General features: G+C 39.9%; 1 protein-coding gene across 1 annotated transcript in view; it reads left to right on the top strand.

Annotated features, from left to right (window-relative positions):
- SLC7A11 (solute carrier family 7 member 11) overlaps positions 1 to 12,004 on the top strand; it is a 60,504-nt gene extending 48,500 nt beyond the window's left edge. Inside the window, exons 10-12 of the mRNA XM_074821501.1 lie at positions 2,702 to 2,851; positions 4,557 to 4,734; positions 9,801 to 12,004. Of these exons, the coding sequence (XP_074677602.1) occupies positions 2,702 to 2,851; positions 4,557 to 4,734; positions 9,801 to 9,868 (396 nt within the window). The 3' untranslated portion in view covers positions 9,869 to 12,004. The remainder of the gene's footprint in view (positions 1 to 2,701; positions 2,852 to 4,556; positions 4,735 to 9,800) is intronic.
- Positions 12,005 to 22,933: the final 10,929 nt, after the last annotated feature.

Raw genomic sequence — 22,933 nt, 5'->3', positions numbered from 1 at the left:
AAACACCAGCATCTGGGAGCACCCTAAAGGCTCATTATACCACCTTATAGTGAAAAATGCAAACAATTATGTACTAAGATAATGGAAGGGGAACCCTCAGCAGTGCAGTGTAGCAGTGATTAAAAAATGAGAGAACGTGTGCCTGGGCAATAGTCTGTGAATTGTCTAAGGAAAAACACCAGTATTATAGTGGAAATCCTATTACTGACTTCTAAAATAGCAGCAGAACTAAATGTTGGCCATGTGTTTGCATTCTGGACTAATTTGTATGGTAAAATGTTAGGACAAAATGTCAAAATACTGACCTCAAACCTCAGTTGCATAGTGCCAAGATGATTTCCACTTGTAGTCTTCATAACCGTGGGTGTTCAGCCCCTCTTTTGGGACCAATGACTGTAATGCATCTGGACAGGCCTCTGCATCTGTGGGGAGTGCTGGCCACAGCAGGAGATGCATGTACATCTATGAGTCTATGCTAGTAAGATCAGATGCTTGTACTGGAATTTAAATCATTTTTTGCTATAGATGCCTATAAGATCACTTCTGAAGTGCCAGCTGAAGTGTTGAATTTTATATATGCACATACAACTGTAGGCTTTCAACTTTTGAAAATTAGGCAATGTGATTATGGTGAAAAGTTTTAATGGAATTCCTTTTACATAAGCATTTCCTTTGCATTTTACTTCTTCAGGCTGAAATAGTCATACCTTTCAGGTAAACTGCATTGACTGTTTTCTGTGGAATGAAATGCACAAAATGTGGTTTTTTTGTTTGGGTTTTTTTTGTTTGTTTGTTTGTTTTTTGTTTTTTGGTTTTTTTTTTTGTTGTTGTTTTTTGGTTTTTTTTTCTGAAAGACATTTTCTGCTATTGCATCTGGTCCTGTTACACAAGTGCGTTGATTTCCTTTGAAAAAGTCAGATTCTCATATGACGATGGCTTTCTTTCAGAGACTGTTTTGGTTTTTTTTTTTCACCCTTACTGCAACTACATTAGTTGCAGGATATATTCTGCATCAATAGTCTGCATTTTAGCATTTTTGTATTTTATTACTTCTGCCAAGGTCTACACACTGTAAGAAAGGAAAGAGATCTTGAGGAGAAACTGAGAATATGACCATGTTCAGTGTTTGAGGCTTGTTAAATTAAAATGCATTTTTGGGAATTAAGAAATCTGTTTATGTACATATGTCTTGGTATTTGATAGATGTGTGTGTAGCAGCTCCAAGAAATCATGCAATGTGATTGTAACCATATTTCTTTTTTTTTTTCTTGATAGCTTTCCTTCCCTGTTCATGGGGAAGGATGGTTGGCATTGCCATGGTTATATCTGAGATTTTAAATGTTTAGGGACTGAGTCTATATAGAAGAAATCTTGCCCAATATAATTCAGTGGTAAAATTTCCTTTGACCTTTACAGAGAAGGAGTTTGCTTAATATCTGTGTGTAGAGAACCAAGCACTTTGTAAGGCATTAGAGGTTGGAAGCCAGAGACCCATATTTGAAATATTGATCCTTCTGGTTCAAATCCATTCTGTCTTCACTGTTTAAAAAAAAAAAAAGAAAAAAAAGAAAAGAGAGAGAGGCTGTGAGTTTAGACAAATTAGTTTTCCTTACATAAAGATATAGGCCAGCATTTTACTGCATCTGCAGTTGACTTCACCTGTTGCCTTGTTATAAACCTAGAGAGGCTGTCGCTGCCAGGGTCTTCACCCTTGCTGAACAATGAGGGTTACAGTGAAGTTGACTCGTTCCTTCATCCCCAAATGCAAGGACTGTGTCATTGCTGGCATAAGGTGTCTCATGTGGGAAGTGTGGACTTGCCTGCAGAGTTGATCCAAGCTACAAATACTCTCCTTTTGTCCAGAGATTATCCTGAAATAGATCCCTGTAGCCTACACTAATCATCTAACCCAAGGCGGAACACTCTAGTTTGTACATAAGCTTTTGCCTGCCTCGCAGAAGTGTTGTATCTCAAAACAGCTTTTTAATGAGGAAATGTATTTATTCTAGTGTCCCCTCTCCTCCTTGCTGTTCAGTAGCCACCTGAGTGACAGCTCAATGCTTCTCTCTGCTTAGAAACGTTTGCATTTCTGAAGTGCAATAAATCTACACCCTGCAAGCCTGAAAGGCATACTGCAAACACAAGCTGGTGGCAACCGGGTGTGCCCAGGTGGCATCCCATGCTGTGTAACTACCCCCTACCATGCCCTCTCTGCTGAGCTCCCCTGTTCCAGCCTGGGGGAGTATAAGACTTTATCCTTCCACAAGACACCTAGAAACCTCCATTTTCATATGATCAGATGTGACCAAAATTTATTTTGATTTATCATTTGCATCAGTGATGAGCAAGTAAAACTGCAGTGGGCTAGTATATTTGTCAGGTCCTGAGAGAACGGTGCCCAGGATGCTCAAGCATTTTGGTGGTGCCTGTGTATTTGTCTGGGTCATACAGGACAGATATGTATTGATCACGTGTGGCCACCTGGGACAGATATATATTGATCAAACATGATCTCAGGGGACAGATAGGTATTGATCACACACCTGATTGCATGACAAAGGCAGGCCCAAAGTCTGTGGCCCTCAGGTGTCTCTGCAAAAGGCTCTGCTGCTTGTCCCTGTGGAAAAATTTGACATCACTGCTGTACAATAATAGAGATCAATCCACTAAATCCCTCTTATGCTCCGAATTTCTTTTGCAGCATCCTCTCACAATGATAATGTTATTCAACGGGGATCTCTACAGCCTCCTGAATTTCCTCAGTTTTGCCAGGTGGCTTTTTATTGGACTAGTAGTTGCTGGGTTGATTTATCTCAGATATAAACGTCCTGATATGCCTCGTCCTTTCAAGGTAACCTCCGCTCTCTACTGTTTTACATGAATCCTTCTCCCTCCTATCTATCGTGTAGTCAGACAGTAAAGAAACATTTTCTGATGTAGAAAGCTAACCTCTTTTTCAAGAAAAACAGAGTTAATAGAAAACAGTCTTTTGCACTGAAGGGTGTCCAAGTGTTTTTCTGCAAGCTCCCCAGAGCTATGCCAGCTGTGTTCCCTTCTGAAAGATAATTCTTGCCTCTTCTCTGGTGCTTGGGGGACAGTGACTGAAGGTTCTGTGCCAAAGTGAAGGTGTTTGCTCAGTTTTGCCTGTCTGTCGCGTTGAGGCACTGTGATGCAAGCTGTGTGAAAATACCTCTAGTCCTGTGTAGTCACAGAGGGTTCAGACTGCAAATATTGGGGTTACATGTGCCAACCTGCTTTTCAGCCAGTCCTCTATTTAATGTCCCCTTTGATAAAGGTCTGAATAATTTTGCCACCAGAATTCATGTCAAGCGTAAGCATTAATATTAAACATTTATTTCATTGCCTATCCAATATCAAATATGCTAATTTGATGTGCAGATAAGTTGTTCGTGCTATTATTATGATATTTGGGGCTTGCAATGGATTTGCAGACACAGTTATTTTGAACCCAGAAAGAAAATGCTAATAGTCTGGCCCATTGAACAGTAGCTGTTTTGGCCTTGGTTTTGCCATTCTTCTTGCTTATTTTAAGTAACATCTTACAAAGTAAGTTGTTCCATTGTGTATCTGGAAAGATAACGTCCATCATGAAAAAAATGGAGGAATCTATCCCTATTTATATATTTCCAAGAAGCCTATTCTGTGAAGAACTAAGAATGTGCGCTGTTGCATTCTTGTAGGTATATCTGTAAATAAGAAGGTCAACAGCACAACCTATTTTGCTTTGATTTAAAAAAAATGCTTTGACAGTGCACAAAAGAGGAACAGTAATGCTTCAAGGCATGAAAGGAAGAGAATAATCTCCAAGGAATTCTTCAATTCTCCGTTACACCAAACATCTTGCAAGCCGTGCCTGTAGGCGTTTCCTTCAGAGAGGTGCTAACATAGGGATTGTAGTGGTGTTCTTTAAAATTGAGAGAATTAATTTGAAATTGTTATTTTTTGTACTTTCAACAGTGCCACTGATAACGTTATCAGTCATACAGTCAGAAAGTGCTTTTTCCATAGCTATCAGTTGCATAATGCTTTCAAATATCTTTATCACTAGTCAAATTGGTGTTTAATTTGCTCTCTTCCTGCTAGATTTTGATTTTTACCTTAGGAAGAAAATCAATATGTTCTTAATAGTTTTAAAAGGTGACTTGAGCTCCTGGTTGTGTTTTAAAATGTTTCCTAATAGGTAATTATCAAAGAGGAAATCTTTACTGTTAGTGCTGCTTACTTATCTACTGGGGGATTAGAGAAAGGTAGTGTAACTTATTTACAGCCCTTACGTTTTAAGAGACGTAAAACACTGTACTGTTTTAGTGTGTAATTAAAAGAATTCTGTGGTACTCACTGCATAGCACTCTGCATAGCCTGGCTTCTACAGTCACTGACATTTTGTGTGCAGGTTCTAGATAACCATATTTCTCCAGAACTACACCGTACTGCTGGGTTTTATCCAATTTGTGCTTCATGGAACATTAAATGCCATAGTCATTCAATAACAAGCTCAATGTAAAGTAATGTTTTTTTGTGTGGTTATGTTTCAGGTGCCTCTCTTTATTCCAGCATTGTTTTCCTTCACCTGCCTCTTCATGGTTGCACTGTCACTTTACTCTGACCCAGTGAATACAGGGATTGGATTTGCAATAACCCTGACTGGAGTTCCTGCCTACTACCTCTTTATTGTATGGGACAAGAAGCCAAAGTGGTTCAGAAAGCTCCTAGGTAAGTCCCAGTGGGACTCCTCTCCTTTGTGCTGACTCTGGGAATTTCTCAGGGCTCCCCAGTTGTGAAATCCTTCCAATCGATCCTCTCAGCCGCTCTGAGCTGGGGATGACAATGCAAGTTCCTTTTCGGTGCATGCTATAGCATTGTTCTGCCGGTTACAATCAATGTCTGCTAACTAATGAGATACGTTTACATCAAGCCTGCTCTTCAGCTAATGATTGACTTTAAATGAGTGGATGCTTCTCCTCCTGTCCCCTTCTCCCCTCCTTCCCTCCCTCCCTCCCTCCCTCCCCTACAGATATCTGATTCCTTTTAAATCACCCACCTCCCTCTCCTGGCCGTTGGCCTACACTAATAGAGGCCACTAACAATTACACTCCTAGGAGAATCAGTTTGAAAAGATAAACATCACAGTTGTGATGGCAGGGTGGGCTTGGTGCTCCCTGCTGAGACCATGTGTCTGTGGACCACTGAGGAGTATTTGGAATGGGACAGGCTCAGGCAGGCTTGGTATGGGAATATTGTCCTTAGCGGTGGCTCCCGACAAAATTATAGCAAAATATACTGTGCCTGACACACCTCTGTGGAAATTGTTCCTGTGCTTCATGAAAAACGACTTCTGTGTGACTCGGCTGTAGTATTTCACACCTGAAATACACTCAGAATCATTTTTATACCATTTCTGAAAGTTTTTTATATCATTTGTGGAAGTTCTGATGTGTTGGAGAAGGGTTATTTGGAGCATTTCAATTAGAAGGAAGTCAGTATCATTTATTACAGCTACCCATTCTTTTTTTTTGTTACTCATCATGATAGGTTTCCAAAATGGAGGTAATTTTCAAAACATGAACCAAGAAAATAGGCAAAATATTTGAGGAATGACAGATAATTTATTAAAAAAAAACTGAAAGAAAATCTCTTCTGCTGCAAAAGAAAAACTCAACCCATAAATAGTTTATTTGTATAGGTGCTGAATCACAGATACATACCGGCTTCTGTGCTTCGGTCTTAAGGGATGATTTAAAATGAGCTGCTCACAATAAAAGAATGGGCTTTTTATATGTATGTTGTTATACTATAACATTTTATATGTATTTTGCCTCTATAAATATAGGTTATATAGGTATATCCTATATGTTGTAGGATCTATGAATTTCCCTCTCAATTCATGCTGGAAAGTCCATAGACAATAGGGTAGAAAGTACAGAAAAAGGTGTTCATTTAAGGCCAGTACACTCTGGTCGCCTTAATTTTATATCCATAAAGTTATAAATTACTTGCAATGTCCTGGGAATGGGTAGAAAGCTCCAGTACAAATGAAAACAGTTGTATGCAAAAGGACATTCTATTAAATAGTTGGTTTTTGTGTCTGTTTATAATTTCTCAGCCTTGACATTTAGGAGCTAGGAAATTTTCCCTTATCAAACCCAGGAGATTTTTGGCATTTTCTGTGAAGTCTCAGAGGTTTTGGAATACAGTTACTTGACACTCTGGCCACAGGATGCCAGTGTTGAACTACATTACTTGGGTGAGAGAAAAAAATATTCTCTTTAAGGTAGACTGGGTAGATGTGAAGCTTTTTCTGCCAGCTGTGACAATGAAGGTGAATCTTTTAGCTTTTCAGATAACACAAAATTTTCCTCCTAGAAAGAAGGCCTGGTGCCTGAGTAATACCTACGGATGGACGCAGTGTACTGTCTCAGAGGGGAAAGCAGCAGTTGCCAGTCAGTGGATGAAACAGCTTGTTTTCTTTGCAATTATTATTCCCAAAATAACAACAGTAATGACAGAAAACTGATGCTGACAGTTTTGGGGTGGAGCAGAGTAGAGATTTACTTGTTAAATAGAAAGATTACGTTTCTCCCTCAGAAGAAGCAATAAACCTTCTGTGTGGAGTCTTTAAACTGGCATTATTTTGTGAGTGTTAAGGGAGTTCTGCTGTATAGCCTGAGAGCATTTTTCAAAGGCATTGAATGAGGATAAATTCACTTAAGGTACCTCTGTGAGATATACAAAAGAAAAGTCACTGGGCAGCTGCAAGCTTGATATTCTAACCCTGAAACAATATGCATTAGGTGTACATAGGCATGAAAAAGTAATTCTAGATGAGGTAAAGGACAGCATGAAAAAATGGGATTGTCATTTAAGAGGTGAATTTTTGCCAGATTAACTGAGTAACTTCCTTTGAAAAGAAAACTGATTTTTCTAGACAAAAGAGGTTATGATAGATCCAATCTACTTAGACTTCAACATAACATCTCATGTAGTACCACATGGGGAGTCAAAGCCTGTTAGTCTGAACATTGTGCTAACAAGATTAGTCCCAGGCTGCTTCATCTGTGCAGCTCAGCGCATGACCAGGGTGGTGTGGGGCTCTCTTGACCCATTTCCAAAGTCATCTTGTTGGGGAACTTGACTTGTTTAGCTACCCAGACATGCTTTGGAGATGAGAGATGACTGCTGCTCATAAACCCTACATGGAACACGTGCTATTGAAGTAAAGGACAGCACTGATGCGAAAACACATGGGTACAGACCAGACCCACATAAGGTTAGACTGGATATTCAGAATAGGTAAGGATCAGAGAAGGATGTTGAACAATCAGGATGAGTAGTGGGATAAAAGATCCAGCCTAAAGATGAGTACATTTACGAAAGGGGTTTCAGGCTGGTTACAGTAGCAAAGTCCTAGAATGGGTTACCCAAGAAATCCTTTCCAAGGCAGAACGTCTTTGTTCTGTATGTCTGAACTGTCCTTAATGGCATTTATATTGCCCATTCTCCTTACCAAATTACCGTATTGAACAAAACGTAACTTCACACTTTGTGGGGTTAATAGAGTCTGGGTGGTATTTTGCAGTGAGAATAACATTTTGTTCTCTCCTCTTCCAAAGAAATTTTGCTGTAACACCAGATGTGCTGGGACAAATCATTTTCAGCTAGTACAGGCTTCATTTGACCTCAGCTTTCTGGCTGTTTGTAGAACTAATGTGAAAATGAAAAAAGTCAAGCCTAGCAAATCCTACAAAGCAGATCGGTGTGTAAAAGGATGTGGCACCAGCATGAGAACGCTTCTGTTTGGACTTCCTCAGTTGAAAACCCAACCTTAGACTCTTATTTAAAACATCTATGTCTTTACAGTGGATTGAATTACACGGAGCTTAAAAGTTGAATCCTGCTTTCTTCATAGCCTGAGCCCATACTGGAAAAGAGATCTGCATATATAACAAAATGTCTTTTTCAGGGTTATTTACAAACAGCAGAGGATGACACTTCCTCACTCAGGGCATAGTGTTATATGCTCAGTTTGCTTCTCTTTGTCAAGTTTGTGATATTGGGATCTGCAGGAAATCATCTGCACATTTTGCTGTCGCAGGTTTCATATCCAGTCTCATACATATGGAGTAAATTACTGCTTTCTTTCCTCATCCAAGCTTTATGTGGTGCTTAGGTAGATGCCCGATCTGACTTTTTTATAAAGGTTGTCCCCTGGGACCTATTTACAGTGAATTTTCCTCTTGAAAGGGAAAATTAGGGTTTGGTTTCAAGTTGGGGGACACGTCTTTACTGTCATGGTACGTTAAGTTGTCTTGTTACAAATGTGAAACCCATCCTGTAACTGCAGGTACTGCTCAAAGCAAAAAATATAAAGATACTGACTGGAGACAGAACATTTTTTTGGGGAAATACTCCTTACACTGTCTTATCCTGACTATATTGCAACCAAGCAAGTACCCCAGCCCCCCCAACTTGTCTGATTGCTCCTCCATGGCTTCATCCCAGCACAGGGCAAAACTACTGCATGGAGACAGAAGAGTGGCAGCTGCCTCCTGCCACAGTGAGGGCAAGGTCTTGCTGCAGGTGGCTCTGTCTGGTTTGTCGAACAGGATCTTAAAATCACAGCCAGCTCTCGAGATGCTCAGGCTTTCCCTCTGCTACCATATCCTTTTCCAAGAGCTGTTACACCATAGCTCAGCTTGACAGAAAGTCTGTTTTTCTTCTTCCTTTGCTCAGTTTCAATTCTGGAAGGAGTGGGATGGCAGGGGCAAAGCCCTGCTGGCTTCCTGCTGCTGGCTTTCCTCCTGCCCTTCACCCTGGCCATGCTCAACCCAGCTCTGAAGTCCCTGCTGTGGGTAGGGGAGGGAGACGAGAGCAAATTGCAGTCCCTGTTGATTCTCAGCCTCTTTGACCCCATCAGTTTACAGTCTAAGGGCAACCTGGCTTTGCACTGAACTGGTGACTTCCAGAGAGAAGAGCAAAAGATGGTAGAGTCTGCCTTAGGAGAGCAGGAAAGTAGTATCAGTTCATATCTTCTGTTGTGCTGTTTTACCCTCCTTGCTTTTACACTCATGTAAATGCAGACATGACATGCTAGACAAGGAAAATCAGAACTTTCTCTTTACAACAACTCCTGCTTGTTTAAAATGGGTTACTAAAGAAAAGTAACAAGTGAAAGGAGTGGTAAGAGAATGCTCTTTTACTATTCTATGTGTAAATTAACCATGCCATTTATGAATCAGTACCTTAAACAGAAAACCACCAAAAACACCAGAAGGAAACAAATGTCCAGTGTGACAAAAAGACAGCATGAAGTTGCTTTGGATGTGCAACATTCTTAGACCTGTGAAGCTTTGTAATCTTTGTTTCCTTTATTTTAATTTTTTTTTTCTTTTTTTGCCTAGGCAAATCTTGACACAGCTGTTTGAACTCTTTCAGACTTATTTCAACATTGCAACTTTGTTAAAACTAAGCAGTTGTGCAGTGCAGTCATGCTTTAAGATAGCCTTTAAATGCATTCAGACTTTTATTGAACAAGTTTATACCTCCATACCTTTCCATTATAATTGTATATCATAGCCTTGGATCAGAGGCAGAGAAAACATAGTTAAAAAGAAAAACAAAATTGAATCAGACATTTAAATTATATGTGCACCTGGTATATATGACTGCTGTGAACTGTATGTGCAAGTAGGCTGTATGGCAGCTAAGATAATTCTCCTGACTGCTTCTGCCTTCTCCATCCCAACCAAAACTTCCCATGTGTATGCTTTTTATCTTTCCAGACAGGGTAACTGTAACGTTGCAAATCCTCTTGGAAGTCGTCCCGTCAGAGGAAGACCAGAAACCATGATCTTCATGTACAGCTTTTGGCTTGGTGTTTCATTTCAACCTGAGGAAGAGGGGAGGGAGATTTCTCCCCCTACCTAATGTTCTGCAAACTGGAGGAACTGAGATGGATACCGAGCGAGTCAGTTACCAGAACTGTATTTTATGATGTTGATTTTATGATTTTTTTACTGTGGTTAGTTTATATGCAGAAAGCAAGAACTTGTGCGATGAGGGAACTCATCTCTTCACTATTTCTTTTGTTACAGTGTCATATTTTAACAAACCATAGGTTCATTACACTAGGATTTTTGTTGTGTTGTCACTGAAAATAGGTTTAAGCAACGTGTAAGTAATAACCAGGTGTACTGTGAAGAATGTATCCTGCTTGCTGTCCCTGAAGAGCCCAACTCTTACCAGAGAAAGCTCTGCTGAGATTCACTTACTAATGTTCTTCCCATCATTCCATTTGGCAGCCTGATTTGACTTCTTTTGGCTTGCTGGGAGCACCAGCACACCAAGGCAGAAGCACAGCAGATTCCACAGCTTTGTGGTGGCAAGCACAATGTTTTTTCATTCCAGAATTGTTATACTATAACCAATGGGAGCATCTTCTGAGAATTAATATTTCTTCCAGTGGGCAGGGAGATTTTAGCCTGGAGGCAGTAATTTCATACGTGTTAAAGTCTGGATATGGTTACTGTTTTTACCACTGTTTCTTCATGTACATATGTATAGGAAATACAGCAACTGAGCAATCACCTTCAAATAAGTCAAAATATTTGAATGTGACCTCCGCTGCTGTTTGAATTTTCTATCTGGAAGCATATGGACCTGCAGTTACCAGTCAGGCAAACCTGATTTTAAAGTTTTATATCATTGTCAGTGGACAGAAATGAATAATAGTCACTGGTGGGAATACTGTATAGGCATGGCAATAAATGCAACACCTATTTATGAATAAGGTATAAGGCAAGCTACAACAGATTTGTTGATTCGAGTAGGATATGTGCCTAATCTGTGGGCTTTTCATTCAAGCACACTCCAGCTAACTGGGATTTGAAACATCAAGGAACAGGTGCTCTGCTAATGTCTTCTTTCGGGTTTTATCTTGGCAAAAACAGAGAAAGGCCATCAAAACTGATAAAATCAAACAAAATTCATTTTCAGAATGATGTTTGAGCTGAGATTTGGCTCAAATATGAGCTGAAGTTTTGCCCTCTTTTTCAAGATAGTTGTAGATAAATAAATTTTTTAATGCTTAGAAATTGAGTTTTATATTGTTAGTTGAAGACTACTCAACCTTAAGGTTAAGGTTTGCTATCGCTCTGTTAAGAATATAATGCTTAAATATTGAATGCACTACTTTTTGAGCTGTTTGCTATCAGGAAGTCATATGTTTCATGAAAACTTTTATGGAACTAAGCAACATTAAACTTCCTAAATTGGGAGAAAAGCACAACTAGTAGCCAGACCACTACAGTAAAGGGAGACTGTGTATTGTGTATGTGTTGTATATATCCAGAATATCTACCATTTTAAGGGTGTACAGTAAAATGTCTTAAATTTATACATGTTTTTCTTTCTTGTATTTCTATGGTAGAATTTCATAGAAGTAGGGAAATGGGAGTAACTGATTATGAGAAGAGCAGTAATTTAAGACACAGAAAACACTTTGCAAACAATATTTTAAATGTTTTCTGTTTACAGTAACTTAAAGTGTTATTTGAAACTTTTTTAGGCAAACATTTTGAGAGAGATTTTGATGTTGACAGTGCATGTGTTTAATTAGTATTCACCTTTGGGTCAGAATTCTGCTTTTGAGGTCACCTCCTGCCATCCCAGTTCACCAGGGTTTGGCCTGTGTCATTGTGGAACATCTTCAGAGTACACAAACTGCATTTCTCTCTGATAAAAATAAACTGCCTGACTCCCTCCAGGGGCACATCTAGCACACTCCTCTGTGGATGGATGCTGAGCACGTGGGATCCTGCCAGAGCTAGTCCAAAGCAAAAACCTCCTGAACATTGATAGTGTGAATGCTGGGTTTTCAGCACCAACTGTTTCATTCCACATATTGTTCACTCCTATTGTGCCGCGTTACTTGAAAGTTTAAATGTAGGCAGTGTTAACTTGTAGAAATAAATGGGCTCTGTAAATATAACTGAATGTTGCTTTATTTTCCCGTCGTGGACTTTAAAGTTTAGAAACGTTTCTGAAGCCTGATTCAATGACCACATTTTACTAGGTTTATTTCATGCAAGGGGTTAATTTGTCTCAAGAGCAATCCTATGACTCACTGATTGTGAAGCTGTATATTTTGGGAAGAAAAAAATAATTGCCTGTAAAATAAAAAACTATTTTTTGGAAAACGCACAGGGATTCTAATTTCAGGTTTAGTTTCTTTTAACACGTATAATCACAATACAAAATATTGTAATTGGTTTTCCACGTATTAAGGACTTTCATTACACCTGGAAGTGAAGTATATCCTCACAAATGGAGGAAAAACAGGTTAAAAAACTTTTTTAAAGCACCAAGTAATTTTTAAAGACTTTAAAAAGTATTCTCTCCAGAGTCATGAAGGAAATTCTTCTAGAATAAAGGATAAGCTTTACACATTTTTTTTCTTATTAAGGCCTGAGATGGTTAGGCCAATGAGACTACTTCTGTGGAGAACTTTAGTCACCCTTAATTATTTTTTTTTATTACCCTTTGCACCTTTTTATCAACTGACCTCTGTCAAAACATTTCTTTGTTTTTGTTTAATTGGGTGCTGCTGTTTTTCTTCTTTGAATTTGTTGCTGTTCTGTGGTATAGGCAGAAGTGTCACCAAAGGCAACAGAAATGAACATTTTATGTGAGTAGCAAATACTGATGAGGTTTAGCTCTTAGAGAAACAGTTCAACACCTGAAACCTCCAAAGATGCTGACCTATCTTTGCAACTCCTGGCCTGTACTGCTGTGTGGCCTAAGGCATAATTTTATTGGGGGGGGGGGCGGGGCATGTTTTCATTTCTGAAGCCTGCTCCCAGCTCTGCATGGGCACAGCATGGCTGACCTCTTCTCTGGTGCCACGTGCTGCAGGTCTGTCCCTGTCAGTCCCTCGCAGCCCAGGGCTCTGCCGTGGCTTTCGAGGGGCTATCAGATGGGAGCCAGAGGGTCCTCTCTTCCTTCCCTACATTGCATCAGCAGTACATTCCTTGTCTGCACCTGGAGTTTTCATGATTCATTTCTGCTACTCCAGATAATCTTTATACACAGGAACCAAAGCAGATGAGAAAGAATCTAATTTTTTAAATGAGGTTCCTGTGATCTGATAAAATCTGAATTGTGTATGTCGTGTGAAATACTTCCAGATCCATCCTATATAGATCTTTTCATAGGTATTGTGCCCTTTTTGTGTCTTTGTACGTGGACAATTTTGGTACAAGACAAAATACACTGAGGTCTTTGATGTGACTGGCAGCTGCAAAGTTTTAGTGGTGCTTTTTGTCACGATGGCACGGGGTTTGTGAAGCAGTAGTGCTGACACGCTGCCAACAGCCAGCACTTTCCTAGGGTCACTGTGGCCTCTGGCTGTGGCTGAGGAGCAAAGATGCTTTAGCACGATGCCTGTCCCCAGCTCCTTACCTTGTCAATCAGCTCCCAGGCTGCAGCAGTTCACTGTGTGGTTTTAAGTTAACCTGCATTGATTTTGGTCTGCCTTAAAATACTGCGCCATCAATCATGGTGTTTTAGGAGCTGGCTCTGGGACCTCTCCACAGTGGAGAGAGGTAGGTAGCTCAGAGCTGCTGCTTCAGCAGTTGAACATCTAATATCTTGTAGGACAGTGTGTATGTATGTATATATTTGTATAGACGTGTTCGTTATATTTTTATGAGAAAACTTTTAAGTACTTTTGGAAAAGCTACTCAAAATGAGGCAACTGTCTTAACTTTTATGCAATATTTTTTAATTTTTAGTGCATTTTTCACTTCATACAGAAACTGTTGCTTATTTTTACTCTCACTTGTGCATTTCAAAAGTTTTCTTTTAATGCTAGTGTACAGTAGCAAAAGCATTTAAACTGATTTGATATAAATATGCATCTGATTGATGACAAGCTGGCTTAGAGAAGGACAAGCCTGAGAAAACTAAACTGCCCCAGGATGTGATGCATTCCATGCTAAGACAGGTATTTAAGGTAGGTGAGATGAGCTGATCTCTGGAATTGCTCATAGCTCTATTTTTCTTGAAGGAGGAGACAGGATGACTAGTTTAGGCATGCTTAATGTGTTAGATAGCTGAGTGGGAGTGAAATAAACACTAAGTTACTGTAGCCAGTATAATAAAATTACTAAAAGCTCTTATGTTCTAAACTGATTGATGTTGAGGACCACAATTACCCTGTAAGAATTATGTACTTTCAATTCAAATTGCAATAGAGGTTTCTTTTGACTAGAACACACTACATTTTCCAGATTTTCCAATTTGAATTAAAAGCAAAAAGCTTTGCTTTTCATCTGCCTTTGACTATGTATATATAAATATAAGTCTTTGGATGATTGTGTGTGTTCCTGCTTTTTGATTTTCAGAGGATGATCAGCCTTCAATTTAAGAACACTTTTCAAAGATTATTTTGCAGGAAAAGATAGAAGTTACCTATATCCACAAGATAGGTAGCTAATTGTGTTGATGCCATGAGATGAAAAGGGCTTTCTATAACATTCAGTACATCCAGAATTTTTGGTTCAAGCATTAGACATATATCAATATCCAGACAGATTTTAATCAATATAGGTCTTAGAAAAATGGGTGTTGATCTTTCTTCAGGAGGAAGTAGATATTTCATTTCATGACCACCAAAGTACAGATGGCTTGTATAGCAGAGCCTGTACCAGGGAGGACATTGAAATCCAGTGCAAAAGATGTATTTATGTCTGGGAAGGATGCGAATGACAAAGTCCAGCAGTTTGAACTTGGGAAGAAGTGGTCAGGGGGATGTGCAGGACAATGTGTGATAACCCCTGAAGGGCTGCTTCCTAAGACTGGAGTCTTTTCTGCAGCGACTGTAGTGTCCATATGGCTGCTGGCACAGACAAGGCCAGTAACAAAAGTCAGTTCAGGAACATCACTGGACCTTCAGACTTTTCAAATGGCTTACACTCTTTATATGTAGTCTGTAAAGGTGTTTTTTGTGCAGGCATCATAACAGTAGTGAATACAACCATCCTAAGAAAGTGTGCTTGTGCCCATGCCAGCTTGTAGACCACCTAAGGTGCTGTGGACTCCCTCTCAGCCTGGGTCTCCGCCCCCCCCCCCCTCCCCCCGCCCCCAGCAGGATCAGTCCCCAGGGAAGGCTGTGCTACCAAGGGGGAGATGGCAGGGTTGAAATATCCCTGTGCCCAGATAAGAGCTTTTGTCTGCAGAAGATTGCAGTTTTGACATCCCCCCCTTGCACTCTTCTATCCAGTTCTCTGTGGTGATGAGTCTGGAGTAACTCAGGAAAGTCTCCTTGCCTTAAACACCTACTGGTGACTTGTTGAGACTTGGCAAACTGATGTTGAATTTCCTGCTTGCCTTCAGAAGTCTATGTATTTTTCTTGCATGTTAGTCCACGTTTAATTTGATTTCTGTTATTGTCTTTTTGCCAAGGAACTGGTGGGGAGCATGTGTACAATTGACACACCAATTCTGTTTACATTTGCTTTCTTGTTTCCTTTTTATTCAAAGGAACTTTTGAAATAATTTTTTCCTTGAAGTGCAAAGGCCCAAATAGATAAAACACCTTTTTCAACAAAGGCTTGACTTTATCAAGAGAGAGTTTGGATCCTCTTTACACTCCCTGTAACAGGAATGTGTACTGTGTTGTGATCTAAAAAAAGCTTTGTTATTTTCTAAATATCATATTGATGATGATCCAACATGGTTATAAAAGCACTGTGGCTACAGTCCACTTTACGCTTCTGTAGCTCATTCTGTCCTCACAACATAAGCTACAAAGCTTTCCCCCTGCTAAGCTTTTCTGTAGGCCTTTTTCTGCTCCCAGGAATTCAGCTAGATCTCCTTTGAAAGGGAAATACCATCCCTTCCTTTGGGGTGCACCTCACCACCTAGAGTTATTGCTCTGGGTGCAAACAAGTGACCGTAGCTGAAGACAGGCACCTTGCTGAGCCCAGAGTTTGCTCTGTTCAACCCCTCTGTCCTGGGTTTTATGAAGTAGCTAGCTTTTGCAATCACCACTTGTACTTACTCTGTTTTATAAAATCGTTTGCTATGAGAAGTTTAAAAGTTATGGGACAGTTTTCTAATTTTACCCCTTACTGTTGGCTCTGCCTCAAGAAAGCCATTTGATGCAGTTTTAGCTGCCAATATTTCTTTGCCACTCAGTCATTACAGCGTAATTTGATCTAAAGTACATGTATAATTTGCTGCTAGCAATGCTGGCTTGTCTTAATTATGACATCCAGCTGATTTCTAAGGATACTAATCAATGAATATGCATAGCATAGAAGACAGACTTGTACAGATGAATGAGCAAGTCTTCATGAGAACTTGAGCTTTCATGGTACCTACATATCAAGCTGTTTAAAAGCCTCAAGGCAGGATCTCTGGCTTAAAGTGGATGGGGGTTTTCCAAAGGACTTGTGACACAGCCCAGGACACAGTGTGTGCAAGGCCTGAGGTGTTTTAGACAGTGCATATGTGTGCATTCTGCACCTGGCAAAATTTCTGGGAGAAAATGAGGAAAATCTTAGAGGTATAAATATGAACTCCTAGGCAGATGATGAGTCTTACCATTTCCCCAGTGCTTTCTCCTACATTCACTCTAACTGAAGGTTACAAATAACTTTTCACTGAAAGCATTTCCTTTCAGTGTCTCCTCTGCAAGCCAGCTTTTTGAGACATCTGTATTTAATTTTAAGCTGGGTGTTATTCTTACCCATCCACTTTCGATTTTTTTAAGCCTCATATTTTTCCTCATCTGAAAACTGTCATGTCATAGAAAAGCAGTTTTCTAGGCTGTAACAGTACTTTTTAAAAGTAACATGATCATGAGTTATGGTCACATAAGAAACTAAAGCCTTTGCAAGCAGCTCCTCCCTTACAGGCTCATATAGTTTTGTTTGCAGATTGCAACCAGAGGATCTTAAAGATTATCACATCAAATACTTAGCTCCTCTAGGGTATCTCAGATGTACTGCAGTGTTTTAATAGAATCCTTGCACTTGCACTCCAACACCCCATTAGAGGTCCTGACATGGCCAACTTGCGTCAGCAAATTTGGACACATGACAAACCCTGCTAGAGGTTATGAAAACTCTGTGGGGATATTGACAGATTTGGACAAACTGAAAGACTGTGTGCACAGCAGTGAATGTTATGATTAGCCATGTATACTTAATTACTTGCATATTTTCAATTAGCAACAACTTCATTAAAAAATATCTGTTATCCATTTCTAGGGGGACATTTCAGTTTTCCTGGGCTGTTTTCTTTTTTCTTTCTTTCTCTTATTCTTCTTTTCTTTTTTAATTTGGAGCATTACATTCAGTGCAGCTCTCTCAGGTGTTCTGATTACCAGAAAGCTGGGACAGGCAAAGAAGCTTTTAAGGGAGTTCGTGATGTATTTTTACTTGACATACTGCACAGTGCAATTCAATATTCATAAATTACTTTTGGCTGCTGTTAGTATTTCACAGCTCTGTTTGCTAATTCATGTGCCAGATATATTTTAAATGAATCATTAAATGCCAGGAGATTTGATGTTTGTTCCACATGCAACAGCTCACTATTGAACAAAACTCCAGCACTTTGTACTGATGCTAAACCCTAGCTACCTTTGATTTTATAATAAATATATGAGTCAGAGGCAGGATAAATCAGATCCTGTACTGTCAGCTTGGCAGAGATGATTGATCATACCTTTCTGACAGGACTGCATTTGACTGCAAGTCTCATGCAGCCCTACTTTAGATCATACAAAGGCATCTGGATGATGAAAAGCACGCTAGCTTAGAAGATAGCATACAGCGCTGCACCAGTGTCATATTTATCTAGCGGCATGTGTATTCTACAGTGCTTCAGGCTGTAGCTCATGCTAATAATTATCTCTTGTATTGAATACACCTTGACCCATTTTTATTCCTTTACCCATATTTTAAACAAAAGTTATTTTCAAAATCCTTTCCAAAATGGATATGTAAAGCCTTTATCTAAAGCAGACACATGTGAGTAATAAAATACCTCATCTCTGCACTTACTTAGAGTTGCTGCTTCTAGAAATGAAATCATTATATGTTAGTCAAAAGGTTAGGTGATCACCCAAACACTCCCCTTATTCCTGCTTTAGAAAAAACCTGTCTAATCAGGTATTGGAAACAATCTAGTCCTACAGATTCAGGTTTGATTTGTGGGTGTTTGGCTCTTGACGATGGATGTCTGCACCAAAATTCTGTGCTTGAAATACAGTCTGAAACCCAACAACTTCTCTGGGCAGAGGGAGTGAGGGGGAGCAGCATGTGGCCATCTCCCCTTCCAGGGCTTGTTGGTGAACGGTTTGTGTAGCCACAACAATGTGGCTCATTTGGAAGCTGTGCTCACAGAGAAATTGTATTTCATTCATGCTATGAATGTGCCTGCATACAAAACACAGACTGGTGCAGTACGATGTGGGGGGTTTTTTCTCACAATTTTTCAAGATGTCATTTGAGCTGTTTTTATGTTCAACTTGTATGGCTTTCATCTGGCTTTCTATTATATTATACATGTGGTTTTCTGTATATACGTATATATGTATGTATGTATGGTTTAGGGCTGGTGATGCAGAGGTGCATTCCTGTGTTGCAAGTTTAAGAAAATCAATAAAGTATTATTTAATGCATGTCAACTTCATTTTTAATACTATTTCTAAAGTAAATTGCAGAAAGCATATAACCATCCACCGTGGAATAATACACTGATATAGAATGTGTGAGGAAAAGGCAATAAGCCAGAATCATTAGAAAGCTCAGTGCACCACTCCAGTAACACAAAGCAGTCATAAACCTGAGGTTGGAATTGCACACAGCAAATGGTGTACACCAGTAAATCTGGCCCTAGTAGTTTTATTGCAAATGACATACAAGCCAGAAAAACATTTAGATAATTGAAATTAACACTTTTAACAATGATCTATAAAGCAGTGAATAATAATTAGGAGGTTTTTTCAGCTCTCTGTAATAAATCTACAGTACTTCAGAATCTGTTTTTCTGCAATATAAGTGAAACAAAATAAGATGCACCCTCTTTTCCTTATGCATAGTTAATGGGAATATACTTATTGGTAAGGTATCATACCAGCCCCTGGTTTGCCAAACAACTGTGCAGGAAGTGAAGGCTTGTTATTTTGAACTTGGAACAAAGCTAGATAGAGATGGAAAAGGTAATAAAAGGGAGCTACTGGAAAAACATAACACATTAATTTTTTTTGATTGATGCAAATCTGCACCTGTGTTTACTCATATGAAAGTGGCTGTGCATATCGGGTCATGTGAACATAGCTCTTGGATAGATACAAATGCTGCTGCAAACCTTGAAGTCCTTTGGAGGATGTAACCACTAATATAAGGTTTTGGGTAGTCTTTTCTGATACTCTAAGAAAGAAAAAGTTTTCTATTTCGTATTTCATCTGTACCGTATTTTTCAACATTGCTCTTAAAGTACAACCATTTCCTTCCTTTCTGACTAAACTGATGAAAGAGAAGATTGAATCTGTCAGGTAATAAATCAGCTTTTTGATATTGGATCAGTTGTTTGAATCACTGTTTGACCATGTTATTGGTTGCTGTCTGTCATTACACTGCCTTCCAAAGGCACTGAATGCAGAGCCTGCTATCTGAAAGAGCCCAATCCAGGTGACAAGTCTTTAAAATGAGCCTGGGAAGAAGTCTGGGTGTCAGTGGGAATGCTGCCTTGCATGACGTTATGCACAGGGGTGAAATATTTCTCTGTGGATTAGAACCAAAACCCCAGCTGAACCCCTTTAAAAGCTGAGCTTCTTCAAGCAGTCATTGCAGCAGTTCTGAAACCAGTTTTGCTACCTGGGTTCTGCACGGAAATCTGGCCATCGCTTTCCAAGCTATCAATCTGAGCTCTTTCATGAATACCAAATTCATTTCAAAAAAATCAGATTCAATAAAACAATTTCTGTAGGGGAAGCAGCAGTGGTGGGAGAGTGACTGAAATATGGTTTTGCATTAAATTCCCTTTTTTGCCAGATGATAAGGATGCTTCAGAAGCACTACTGCAAACATTTTAAAAATAAAACCCAATCCTCCAGACTTATATAAAACCTTTTCACTCTAATAAAAGTGGATAGGTGTGTGTGTACGAGTGTGTGAGAGAGAGGAAATAAAGCATTACAGGTGGAAGCAGCACGTAAGAGCAATGCTCTGCGTAGTAATGCTGAGCTGTTGGCCACCGGCCACAGGGAAGGAACAAGTGCTGCAGTGGCAGAGTTATGCTGCCTCAATTTTGGGATGTCACTCAGATATTCACGTCTCTTCTTCCGAGCACCTCCAGTGTCAGCCTTTCAGGTGCTGACACCGTGGAGAAATTTGGCTGGAGTGTTTTTTTCCTGTCCGGGTGGAGGAAATGGGAGGCAGGAGCTGCAGAGCAGAAGCAGTGAGCCTGGAGAAGCCATCAGCCACCGGGGAGAGGCAGCCCGTGAGCTACAACACTTGGTTCCTGCTCTCACCGTACCCAGGGGGACTGTTGAATTTAATGAGAGAAAAGTCTGGGGAAAAACAGGTGGCTTTTGAGAGCCCACCCAGAAACCAGTGTCTGTGACAAATGTAAGCTACTGGAAGCTTGCAAACCGTAAAGTCTGTTATACTGAGCTACAATAGGCTCTATAGAAGAAATAGGCCCCAAAACTGAACATATCAGTACTGCCAGTGTTGTGTGTATTTCTGTGCTCCTGTCTCTGTGGGGGATAATTAATTCAACTCCCTGGAGAGGCAAGCACATCTCAAAAAAAAAAAAAAAAAAGCGTCATTTCCTCAGGGCAGTTGCAAAAGCTGTCTTATTTTAGGAGGCTGGAGAAAAGAAGAAAGTTAACAGTAGGGAGACAGACTAAATTGAGGATCAGGGCAATACACTGACAGAGTCATTGCCTGTAAGAAAGAATGGGCAGAGTTTTGTCCACGTGAATTTCAAATCATGGTGACTTGAAGAGACAACTACAGGCTTAAAGTCCTCCTAAAGGAGGATGCCAGAGAGACAGATCTATCTCCCCTTGCCAGAGAAAACTGATGGCTGATGGATGAAACCTGAGGGCAGGTAAGAAATGGCTGGGACAAGTTATATTGACTAGGACTAAGCTGAAAAGAGGTCAAAGTTCTTGTGGTATTTTTTTGTACAAATACAGAATGAACATTCATATAAGCCTTTCAAGTTCTCTGGTTTGCCTTCTGTATTTTCCCCCTATTTATGTTCAGGCAACAAATTTGTCTGAGTTCAGGTGAATTCCACTACGAGGCCTGGTCTGGCTCTATGTGTGTGTCCCAAGAGCCACCAGCCACCAGATGGGACCAAAACAAGCAGGAAATCGAGACCCAGGAGTTTCTTTGTATTCTCTGCAATCTAACCTTTTTTTTTATTATTTTATTTTTTCTTATTAATAATGTAAAAGGTTGATACAGGTCTATGAATATAAAAGTTGCCGAATTGGCTAAGAGCAAAGGTCCATGCAGTGTCTTGTCCCTGCCATTGGCTTTTCTTCTGAGAACAAAAAAGTATTAGAAAGATGGACAGACAAACCTTCCCTGACTTACTTTCCAGCGACTGGGGTGGGGGGAAAGGAGTCCCTGAGCCAGCGACTGCATCTGGACTAGAACGTTTAATAGCTGTTGGGAACATGGACGGACCCGAAAAATGTGCGTTCTCTCCTTTTTGAACCTATCTAGGAAGAAAGTTAGCCATTCTTGTTTGTACTGTTACTGTGTAGTTTAAAGAAGGGTAGTTTGGGGGTTTGGGTTGTGGATATTTTTTTTTTCCCCATTCTGGTTTCTTTTACTTTAATTTTCTTCCAGGTCAGAACTAATCTTTAGGACAAACCACATATTTCCAAGTTTTATGAGAGGCAGCAATGCTTTTTAACGAGTTGAGTAACAGATGCTATTTTGGCCCTTGTTAAGGGAGAGACACCTAACAGATAGCTGTGCCATATGCAAAGTGCTTTAAAGAAATAACCGAGTATTAATGAGTTTCCACTGAAACATTCCCACCCAAATGTTCCTCTTCAGACTCTGAAATGGCTGAGCCAAATCTCACAAAATGCCCATCTGCAGCAGGTCCATCTGCCCACAGCTGTGACCAGAGTTGGTCGCTTCATCTTATAAAATGTTCAGGCAAGAGGTGAAGAAAGAAACAACGCCCTCACAGGTGGACCGGGTGGATGTGAGCCTTCAGCAGGTACTCACGCAAATCCCGCTGAGTTCAGATGACAAAGGTGACACACGGCCCAAGATAGGTTGTTCCCAGTCATGCACCCACCCTATTCCTCTGCAGGTGCTTCTGAAGAGGCACACAAATCACCTCTCTCTTCACTTTTACAAGTGCACTGCCTTCCCTGGCAGGGGAAAACTCCCTGAAGCACTGCTTTTTTGAAGATGCTTCTGTCCTGCCTTTCTCCACCATGAAATTTAGTCTGGTAACATTTGTGGCTCCCCATCCTGCCCTCAGCACACATGCTTCTAATACAAATTAATTTATTGATGTGGTTTGTTACTAATACATGGACAATGAATTTTTTAATGATTGTTTTTACAGTTGCATCTCCTTTTTCTGCTAATATTGTATCAATTAACAAATTGTGGGTCCCTGAGAGTCATCTGATATTCAAGTGTATTTGGGAAATACTGTTTTGAATTCTTTAGTCTACAATCAAGGAATTATATCCATAAAACAATTGTGATTGGTTAAGACAGGCACATAATATTGTTCCTGTTCTGCTAGGGTACCTATTCCAAACATTTCAGTTCAAATGATAATGGAAAGGGCATGCACAAAGTGCTTCAGTTGCAATTATGCCTTTGAAGTAATAAAAAAATATATTGTTGCTGTC

This window comes from Strix aluco, chromosome 4 (assembly GCF_031877795.1).
Source record: "Strix aluco isolate bStrAlu1 chromosome 4, bStrAlu1.hap1, whole genome shotgun sequence".
NCBI lineage: Eukaryota > Metazoa > Chordata > Aves > Strigiformes > Strigidae > Strix > Strix aluco.
Note: the sequence above shows the minus strand (reverse complement) of the source record. Positions and strands in the feature narration are given on the sequence as shown.